Source organism: Exophiala xenobiotica, assembly GCF_000835505.1.
Source record: "Exophiala xenobiotica strain CBS 118157 unplaced genomic scaffold supercont1.1, whole genome shotgun sequence".
In the NCBI taxonomy this organism is placed as follows: domain Eukaryota; kingdom Fungi; phylum Ascomycota; class Eurotiomycetes; order Chaetothyriales; family Herpotrichiellaceae; genus Exophiala; species Exophiala xenobiotica.
Window position 1 is genome coordinate 704,518 of NW_013562494.1, and position 10,842 is coordinate 715,359.

The 10,842-nt window shown below is 52.3% G+C and overlaps 3 protein-coding genes across 3 annotated transcripts; 1 reads left to right on the forward strand and 2 right to left on the reverse strand.

Annotated features, from left to right (window-relative positions):
- Positions 1-62: 62 nt before the first annotated feature.
- On the forward strand, positions 63-3,206 carry PV05_00278 (uncharacterized protein). Its single transcript, XM_013465156.1, has one exon. It carries the CDS (start codon positions 177-179, stop codon positions 2,937-2,939), a length of 2,763 nt encoding a protein of 920 aa, XP_013320610.1. The 5' UTR covers positions 63-176; the 3' UTR covers positions 2,940-3,206.
- Positions 3,207-3,598: 392 nt separating this feature from the next.
- On the reverse strand, positions 3,599-6,445 carry PV05_00279 (uncharacterized protein). Its single transcript, XM_013465157.1, has one exon. It carries the CDS (start codon positions 5,995-5,997, stop codon positions 4,117-4,119), a length of 1,881 nt encoding a protein of 626 aa, XP_013320611.1. The 5' UTR covers positions 5,998-6,445; the 3' UTR covers positions 3,599-4,116.
- A 1,242-nt stretch (positions 6,446-7,687) lies between these two features.
- Positions 7,688-10,695, reverse strand: PV05_00280 (uncharacterized protein). The gene has a single exon (XM_013465158.1). The coding sequence runs from the start codon at positions 10,082-10,084 to the stop codon at positions 8,027-8,029; it is 2,058 nt and encodes a 685-aa protein (XP_013320612.1). The 5' UTR covers positions 10,085-10,695; the 3' UTR covers positions 7,688-8,026.
- Between the last annotated feature and the right edge of the window lie 147 nt (positions 10,696-10,842).

Consider the following 10,842-nt stretch of genomic DNA (forward strand, 5'->3'; position numbering starts at 1 on the left):
ATTGCCCAAGGCGGTGAACCAAAAAACTTTTGGAGAAGTTTATCTTCAGCGCAGGCAATTTTCACGGCTTTAACAGCAGGTCTGTAGAAAGCCTCCTCCGGGCGACATGATTGAATCGAGGTAACCGTCGGGATCCATCAAGCCCGCTTCCCTTCTATCAGGGCCAATTCGCAACAATGAGCCGCCGATCGGGCTCACCAGCCCGTTCTGAGAACGAACTCGATATTGGATCTGCCCTGTTCGGCGGCGACGATATCCAGTCCAGTGCAACCCACTTGGATAAAGAGAATGAAGACCTGCAGAATGGAGACCTGGATGTTATGGCGGAGGAGTCAGGGTCGGACGATGAAGCCATCATTGCCGCCCAACAAGCGGCCTCAAACCGAAAGGGCTCAAATCTCAAAGGACGCACCGTAAGGAAGGGCGGCGGTTTCCAAGCAATGGGCCTCAATGCCAATCTGCTCAAAGCAATAACGCGGAAAGGCTTCTCTGTTCCAACTCCGATCCAACGCAAGACGATCCCTCTTCTTCTGAACGACAAGGACGTGGTGGGCATGGCAAGAACAGGCTCGGGCAAGACAGCAGCTTTTGTAATACCCATGATCGAGAAGCTGAAGGTCCACAGCACAAAAGTTGGAGCAAGGGCTTTGATCTTGTCACCGTCAAGGGAATTGGCTTTGCAGACACTACAAGTTGTCAAGGAACTTGGACGGGGAGCTGATTTGAGGTCAATCCTACTAGTCGGCGGAGACAGCCTTGAAGAACAATTTTCCGCCATGTCCAACAACCCGGATGTCATCATAGCAACACCAGGTCGGTTCCTGCATTTGAAAGTCGAAATGGGATTAGATCTCTCGAGTATGAGATATGTCGTCTTCGACGAAGCAGATCGCCTGTTTGAGATGGGGTTTGCGGCACAATTGACGGAGATTCTACACGCATTGCCAGCTTCTAGGCAAACACTTCTGTTCTCAGCCACTCTGCCGAAGTCACTGGTCGAGTTTGCTCGAGCAGGTCTGCAAGACCCAGTCCTTGTCCGACTTGATGCAGACAGCAAGATCTCGCCGGATCTGCAAAGCGCATTCTTCACACTGAAATCGCCGGAGAAGGAAGGAGCCCTCCTATTTCTTCTAGAAGAAATCATCAAAGTGCCAACCAGGACGCAACTCGTCTCTTCAGCGACATCCGCAGACACAGACAAACCAAGTAAGAAGAGGAAGCGGCAAGAAGCGGATGAGAGCAGCGCGCTCAGCTCAGACCCCTACTCAACCATTGTTTTCGCTGCGACTAAGCATCATGTCGAATACTTGGCACAACTTATTCGGTCTGCTGGATACGCCGTGTCTTACGCTTACGGATCTTTAGACCAAACTGCACGCAAGACTCAGGTCCACGCTTTTCGCACAGGCCAAACGAACATCCTCGTTGTCACCGACGTAGCGGCTCGAGGGATCGATATCCCAGTGCTAGCCAATGTTATCAATTACGACTTCCCTTCGCAGCCTAAGATCTACGTCCACCGAGTGGGGCGAACAGCAAGAGCTGGCCAAAAAGGCTGGAGTTACAGTCTCGTCCGCGATTCTGACGCCCCTTACCTTCTTGATTTGCAACTCTTCCTGGGTCGCAAGCTCTCGATTGGCAGGGCAAATTCCGAGAGCGTCAACTTTGCACAAGACGTTGTTGTAGGAGGTCTGCGCCGGGATGACTTGCACACGACCTGCGAGTGGGTAACCAAATCGCTCGAAGACGACTCCGACTTACTCGCCCTGCGCTCCGTCGCTTCAAAAGGTGAGAAGCTGTACCAGCGTACTCGAAACTCTGCTTCCTCTGAAAGCGCCAAACGAGCCAAAGGCCTAGTTTCATCCGAAGCCTGGTCAGAACTCCATCCCCTTTTCAACGACCAATCCGATGACCTCGAAGCACAAAGAGAACAGATGCTGGCACGGGTCGGTGGTTTCCGACCCCAAGAATCCATATTCGAGTTCAGTGCCCGTCGCGGCGGGCGCAAGAACAACGAAGACGCCGTCGACGCCATCCGGAAAATCCGTTCTGGTCTCGAAACCCGCAAGCACAAGTCCCAAGATAATACAGCTAAAGCGCGATCCATGGAGCTCGATGATGACAACGCGAACGCCGATACCCTTGCAGGGGGTCAACTCGACCTGGACTTCAACGACGCCATGTCCGAAGCATCCTCTGGCGAGCTGGAAGTCACTTTCTCGCAGCCAAACTCCAAAAGACACAAAACAGAGACGACAACTACAAGCACAACCTTCCGCGACCCGGAGAACTTCATGTCCTACCACCCCACGTCCACCAACATGACCGACGACCGGGCCTACGGCGTCCACTCCGGCAGCAACACCAACTTCACCGAAGCCGCACGCTCGGCGACCATGGATCTCGCCATGGACGAATCGTCCAAGACCTTCGGCGAGGCCCGCAGCATCATGCGCTGGGACAAGCGGCACAAGAAGTACGTGCGACGGGACAACGACGACGACGGGTCCAAGAACAGCGGCAAGCGTCTTGTCCGCGGCGAATCCGGGGCGAAAATCGCCGCGAGCTTCCGCTCCGGCCGCTTCGACAGATGGAAACAGGAAAATCGAATCAAGCGCGTCGCGAGGACTGGCGAGGCCGAAGGCAAGACGTCCTTGGGGACTTCTTCTATGCCCGCCCCTGGCGGGGTGGCGCCAGGGGCTGGCGGCTTCGGGAAGCGGTTCAGACACAAGACTTTGAAAATGCCAAAGGCACCGGACAAGTTCCGCGAGGACTATGAGAAGCAGAAGAAGAAGGCCACTGGAGCGAAGGAGCGGACGGAGAATATGGCCATGAGCGGCAACAAAAAGGAGCTTCGGAGTGTCGATCATATGGTCAAGGAGCGGCGAGCCAAGGAGAAGAGGCGCGAGAAGAACGCCAGGCCTTCGCGGAAGAGGTGAAAAATACCTACCTAGGTGACAACGGCAACGGCAACGGAAATGAAAATGGAAATACTACCTTAGTAACACCAAAAACTTGTCAAGGATCAATATGTGGCAAGCACCAATACTCCAAAAGCATGATAAAGGTTCCCGTGGGTACCTTTAGACAAGTCCCTTGGTCAGGCAGGAGGACGAGAAGGAAAATGATATGAAGTGATGATTGAGGCTACCTATAGATATATGCCATATCACAAGCATTGCTGCATACAATTTCTGATAGTTGACCACACATTTGTTCCCGCCTCCGCAGAGGTTTCAGCCAGTGATCGATTCCCTTTGGTTTTCCCGACCTTGACCAGAAACGACAGTGTGATATACGATACATACAGTTGAGCCTGCCAATTCTTGCCTAGTATTGTTGCTTTGCCTGGGAGAACACAAGCCAACCTTCGTACATAAAGAGGAGACCCCAACTTCGATATCAAGAACGACATATGATGAAAGACAAATGATTGCGCGGTTTCAGTTCTTCTCCCTTTCAATATCCAGACATTCTGGTCACATCAAATCAAGATCCAATTCGACATGTTTCATCAGCCCGTTTCTTCGTTTCGCAAATCGGCAACAACCTCTGAATAAAGGGGTATCTCTCAAGTGACAGCAAGAATTGAATAATGAAAAAAAAAAAAAAAAGAAATGCAACGCAACGTAAAGGCCGTAAGAGATCATCAATCCTCGCATCCAAGCGTCCAAGCCCGCAAACTTGAGCTTCAGCCTTGTCACTGCTCTTGTCTGTGCACATGTCGTTGCAAGATTTGTGCTAGCAACGAGCGTGAGTCGTGCTGGCCCCATACATTCGCCCACTGATCTCCCTCTGAAAGATTCCTGGACATTGGAAATTTCCCACCTGCCGTCGAACAAATCCACCAGATTGCCTCCCATCACTTTTTGTCTTGCGTCCCAGACTCAGTCTCGTTTCGGACTGGCCGTACCGATAAAAGCGAGAGCACCTCCTTCCATACAGGAGCCGGGAATTGATATAAGTAATCGAAACAACAGAACCCAATCATTGTACCACCGCGCTTCGTCCGTAAACCTGCACGAAGCGTCGTCAATATCAGTCTTCCACGATCATCAACTCATGGCTTGGCCTCGCAGCGTCCGATAGGCCCAGCCGCACCACCAAGGCCTTGCATCACTCATAGTAGAAATACCGCCCAGTCTCCTCATCATAATATAACTGCTTGGACGCCCTTCTCCCCCTGCTCTCCCTATCATCATAATACTCCCGGTCCTGGATCCTCAACCTTCTCATATCTGCCTCGGCGAGCTCGAGATCCCGCTCCCGAGCGTGCAACTCCTGCTCCCTCTGCTTGTAATATTCCTCCTTGACCTTCTCACGTTGATAATCCTCCACTCTGGATGACCGCCTTTCCAGATCGTCGCGATAGTAAACCTCCCGCTCTTCCTCAGGGAATCCAGCCATAGGCGGGACAGTATCGCGAACATACCGAATCACAGGAGCATCAGTCATCCGGCGCACTGGGACGACTTCTTGATGATACATGACCTGCCTTTCCTCAGGGATCGGCGTGGTCATCTGTCGCACTAGCCGTGGAGGTGCACGCTCATATCGAACCTCGGCTGGTGGCCGTTCCTGATAGGCTACAAACGACTCTCTGCGCGACCGGGCGGGAATGACGACTCGTTCGTCATCACGATATGACTTCTCGGCGTACGACGCACCTCTGGCCGGTCCGCGATGATGCGTTTTGTAAACGGTCTCTGGGCGAGGTTCGCGACGGACCAGACTACCACGTCGAGGGACGCCACCTGAGGTCAGTGACGTTCCAGAGCTTTCCGCATACTCGACAAAGCCGAAATGACTGGAGTCGCTGGCTTGGGAGGAAGCACTGCTTTCGTTGAAATACTCCCGTGTGTGCTGGTTGGGAATGTACACCGAGCCTCTTCGAGATCGAGATTTGTCCCGGGAGTGGCCCCGGGTTTCCGTCGGCGGTCGTCGTCGAGAGTGAGACCTTCGAGGCTCTCCTAGCACCTCGGGATGCTCGGTCGGATATGGAGACTTTCCTCGCCGGCCACGCTTGTCAGAAGATACTTCGGCAAAAATGCCATCAACAAGAGGCGCGTCTTCGGCGGCATGGAACTCCTCCACATCACCCACCATCACGACATCATCTTCGGCATAATGCTTGTCCCGCGATTTGCTGCGTTTACGACTTTTGTCTCGCTTTTTGTCCTCCTTTTTGGACTCAGCTTTGGACCCAAGCGGCTTCTCTTGGGGGATTTGAGGCGGAAGTCCAGCATTGTTGAAATGGATTGGGCCTAGTTCATCTCTGGGTCGTCCATCATGCTCAAAAAGTGGTAAGTTGGCAATAGGGTCTTTGAGCGGTTCCAGTACTGAATCTTTCCGTGAGCGACCATAGCCGTCGACGTCGTGTTTCTTCTCCTTGTCACTCGATCCCTTATTCTCTTTGATTTTTATAATCTCTTCATTGACAGAGTTACCCCTACCTCTAGGTTTGGCTTTGGTTCGAGCCAGGATGAGGTCCATCTCTGGGACTTCGATTTTGCCGCTGCGCTTCCGAATCTTTTTGGACGTGATATATGCCACCTGGAAGCGATGATCACCAGTCTCTTTCTTGTTAGCCGAATGCACCACCTCATCAATCATGTCTCGTCGCAGATCAGACATGCGTTTCATCTGGTCGAGAATGGGGCCATCTCCGCCTCTACCCTTCCGAGCTGTCTTTTCAATGTCCTCGATGGGAGCGACAATTCTTGATTTGGAAGCGGCGCCCCAGTCGTCACCACTCTTCCTCAACCGATAGTAAACGTAGTCTGGAAGAACCTCACTGGACTTCTTAGGCTCGCCGCGAGGCCGAATCTCTGGCGGGTCATCGTGTACCGACATCGCTGACATGCGCTGTTGAACAGTCGGCCTCCGTTCTTCGTAACGCACAGGTTCTTCGTCTATGATATCGAACTCGTCGTCTAAGATGTGCACGTCAGGGTTCACTGGAGCAAAGTGGTGGTCTGGAGGAGGTGGCGGCTCCATTATCCTTCCAGCCTGATCAGTACAACTTGACAAGCCAGGCGCAGCCAATTCCTCATGTGGATGCGATTTGAGAAAGTGATGCTAAGAAAGTTCGGTGCAGAGATGTACGGATTGTGAGGCTTGGTGGGGCAGAGGAAGTGCGCTTGATTGATGCGGAAGACGGGGAATACAAGGAGGTCAGGATAACGCTCAGGAAGGTCAGAGGCATGGAGAGAGGAGAGTCTGCTCGAACAACAAAGTGGTTGCGAACGTACGCCTCCCTAGGCAAGATCAGCTCATTGGCGGATAGGTAACAATACGTGTACCGGTTGAATGATCGTTTGGCGAAGGGCACCTGCGACGGTTGCTTTTCAAGCGACAAACCAATACCAAGGGAGGATGTGAAGACCTGGCCAGTGTTGTCTTGCAGGCTAGAGTTCTGGCCAGGGTAAGCACTTCCTCAATCAACGATGAGCAAGACAGACTGTATCTGTGGGGCATGGAGGCGAATGAAAGAGGGCATTCAGAGAAACGACAGGTAAAACCGGGGTCGACGTTTGAAACGGCGGTCTGAAGAAGGGATGAGGGAATGGTCCTTGCCCGCCCCATGCATGCAGTAGCGAGTCGTCGAGCTGCATGACTGAACAAATGGGAGTCAGATTTGCCGTAATAATCACGCTGCTGTCGCTTCATGATGCAGCTGGGCGCATTGCGCTTGCAGAAGGGCAGCCGTACATAGTTTATCATTTTGTTTGGATGAATGATAGTTGCTGACCATTGTTGAAACTGCCAGAAATCTAGGAGGGAAGAGAACACGAGAAAGGAAGCCTGCGAAGCGTGATTCTTCCCCTCCGCTGCGAAACACGTGATTGAACCCCGCCATATTGCGCCCACTTCCTCCAGGATCTCACTGTCACCATCGACCAGATTAATGTGCGACGTATACGAGTATGAACCGATGGGGTGAGGGCTGACTTCGAACATCATTTTCAGTTTATGATTTCTGGCTAGAGAGAGCAGTCCTCGCGCCGCGCCGGCCCAAAGCACTTGCTGTTGATCCCCTCGCGAACATCTTTACTACAATGGTGATGCTACCAATGGGGCGGTGAGCAGCCCCCCGACCAATGTTATAGCAAGCGTGAGCAAGGCATCTGCGATCGTCCTCAGAACGTTCGAGCCAGTAGGCGATCAGGATCATGCATTTCCTCGTATTCACCAATGCCAATGCCCGCACCTGGGCCGACGCATGCAGCTTCATGATCTTGCGGGCAACAAAATGGACAGAGCACGACAGTGACAGCTCCCCATCTTCGCGTGTGCCGCGGTCATGGCTATGTTTCGGATTTCAAAGACCCAAGCATCACACCACGTTGGCGATTTGTTTGCTCTAGATGTTTATCGTTACGGTTGCTTTCCCTCGATAACGAAAAACTCACCTGCGGTTAGCGACGGACGCGAGATCTCTTCGCTTGGATGAGCCCAGGAATTCCAGCGCAACAAGGCTACTAGCTCCTGCGAGACATACCATAGTAGATACCTGCCAACGATCATTGGCAGCATTAGATCCGACTCAGCCGACAAATCCATAGAATGAACATGCATCGATGCAAGTGTCTTGTCCATGCAGCATCCTGCAAGTGGAAAGGGCGAATTCATCACAGGTCATGCGATCATTCGCCTCACTATTCAAGCTTGACTTGCAAGTGGAGGGCTCAAAGTGTCGAGACAAAGTATGTTCAGATAATGGTATTACTAGATATTGAGCTTGCTGCATCCCTCATGGATGCAAATCGAGTCGCTGCTGAAGAACTCCTTATCCCGTGACCCTGAGAGGAACTGATGCCGATCGACCCGTCCAGTCCATTCGCCGGTGCCATCACGACACGACACAGCGCTATGTACAATCGGCAGATACGCCTCGGCTGTTACGAAGAGAAGTTCCAAACGCCAAATAATGACACTTTGCAGGGGCTGATACTGCGCATGACTTCGTCTTCACACATTTGGTGTACACAAACATATTCGAGGCGCCCGCCCGAACAGAAGCTCCTTATCGCAGCGGCACCTTGACGTCCTGGACACCACGTTTGATGACTTCGTCCAAAGTCCATCGCGGGGCGAGAACCATTGACTTGGCAACTTTGTCGTGCTTTTCCAGTCGCTTGCGACTTTGTTCCATTTCCCACGTGACGCCATCCGACAAAGGAGGAGCACCACCAGCAATGCCACTTGCGAACTTGAGCTGAAGGACGTTGCCGATCTCATCACAAGCAGCCAAGAAACGATCGAGGTCGTCCTTGTTGTGTGCGGCAGATACGCAGAACCGAGCTCGAGACGAAATCAGAGGAGTAGCTGGGTAGCCAACCACGACAACTGAGATCTTGCGCTTAAGCATTTCATGCGAGAAGGCAGGCATCTTAGCTGGGTTGTAAAGCATCAATGGAATAATCGGTGAATCGTCGTGGCCGTAGACAATAAAGCCCAAACGCTTGAGACCGAGTCGGAGATAACGTGAGTTGAAAGCGATCCTTTGGAGACGCTCCTCGCCTTGACCCGGGCATAGTTCACCATTGATAAGCCGCAAGGAGGCAATAATCTGGGCGAGCACTGCCGGCAGAGGAACCTCACCATAAATAACGCCAGCATTGGTGCATCGCAACTTGTCGATCATGGCCTTGTCACCAGCAACGTAGCCTCCGTTGGCGCCAAATGACTTAGTGAGTGTACCCATAAGGACGTCCACTTCTGAGGGATCGATGCCGAAGTAGTCGCAAACACCTCTGCCACGAGGTCCCAAGGCGCCAATGGAATGAGCTTCGTCAACAAACAAATTGAACTTGTATCTTTTCTTCAGTCGGATGAGTCCAGGAAGATTGCACATTGTGCCTTCCATCGAGTAAAGACCTTCGACAACGACTAGAATCTTCTTCCAAGGTCGGTGCGTACGGGGTTGACCCTGGGCGATTGCTTCACGAAGCTTGTTCTCAAGGTCTTTCATGTCGTTGTGCTTGAAGGATGTAATCATGGCGCCCGATAACCTGGAACCAAACCGAATCGAAGCATGGTTGAGCTCGTCGGAAATGATCAAGTCTCCCTTTCCAACGAGGGCAGGGAAGACGCCTGCATTGGTGCCAAATCCCATGGAAAATACCATCGCTGATTCTTTGCCAACGAATTCTGCAACGAGCTCCTCGCATTCTAGTGACAGCTCAGACGTCCCCACGTCTCCTCTGGTGCTGCACATAGAAATTCCATATTTCCGGATCGTCTCCTCGGCCGCGTCTGCGCAGGGACCTTCGGACTGTGCAAAGCCGAGGTAATTGTACGAGCTCATGTTCAGCGTCTCGGTTGTAGTGCCGGTCAAAGAGAAATGTAAGTTTCCATCATCTGACGTGCGGTCGAGCAGGGTGATGTAGCGGCCAGGCACTCTAGTAGTTGGCCTGTTGAAGCAATCATTGATACGCATCTTCAATCGACGGACGTAGAAGTTGTCAAAATCGCTGTTCAGTGCAGCATAGCCATTGCGCGATTTCAGATGTCTGTAGTTGTCCTCTTTAAGCTTCATCCCAAAGAAGTCTCTGACGTGACCGAAAATTATGAGGATCAGGTAGGAGACGTATGTCGTTAAAAGGTAGTAATAGGGAGGTTCGTCCATGACGGGTTCGGGGAACTCGCCACCTTGATGTCGGCTCGTGTATCGGTGCGACTGAGAATTCAGGGGTCCGAATTGAGCATGTTGTCTTGCCAGTTTTCTCGTCTCAGCAGGCGACGGAGGCTGGTACAGGGTGGTCGGAGGCTCATCCATGTTTGCTGAATCTGCACGGGCAGTGGATAAGGAAATACTGGGTAAGGAGAGTGATGCTGTGCTGATAGGGGGTGTACCCGAAGCCAGAAACGCCTGCTCTTGAGCTTTGCTGGCTGCTAACAGCGCAGCAGCTGCAGATTGTGCTTCCTTTGTCTTTGGCGACGTCGAGAAGAACTGCGCAATTTTGCTCGCTTTTGCCGAGGTCTTGTTGACGAGACTGCCGCCCTTTTCTGACGGGGAAAAGGACGGCCAGGGGGTCGGAGGTGAGCTACTTAGGAGAGAGTTCGACACTCGACGAGGCATGGCCAAAGGATGGTATAAAGCTGATTGGGATGTTCAGAAGATAGCCTCCTCTTGAAATCCGTTGGCGACGCTGCTTGAGCGCAGCTTCGCGGTGGGTGTCCGAAAGCTTTCAGCTGTGGTGTCGCAAAGCCGTACGTAGACGAGTGTGGTGGTGTAGAAGAGAAATCGTCTATGGCAGAAGCCTGCGAAAGGTCGACTCAGGCAATGAAGTTGGTGGCGCACAAAGAGGTATAAGGAGTTGGATGTGGATTAAGTTGCCATGAGAGAAAAAGACAAAGGGTCGTATTGATTCTAGAGTAATTTTGCTCTGTAGAAGGATGACGAGCAGATGAGATGGGCGGGACGTTTGATGACAGAAAAGACTTCCGCTCTGATCCGTGAGATGGCCAGTGGTTGGATCAACAAGCCCTCGTCCCTTGCAGGAACTGCCCGCTCGGTGCCGGGGCTTTAGTGCGACTTTGCGGAGAGGCAGCGAAAGAGAAATAGGAAAAACAATGATTCTGAAAGGAATAGAAATGGTGACAAGGTGCAGGTTGAACAAGGAGAAAATGCACACGACACGCGAAAAGGACGCGAGCTTTGTGAAGCTCGGTTTCGTGCTGACGGTCGAGTGGATTTCTCGAGATTGGCGGATGTCTTTTAGGTGAAGAACTGTGGGCTGGTCACTGGGCTGCAGAATAACTGTGGTAGGGCACAGTAGGGGGAATTTTTGGCCTCTGCGAAATTGCTCTGGGAGCGTTTCATCAGCGACCTTAAGT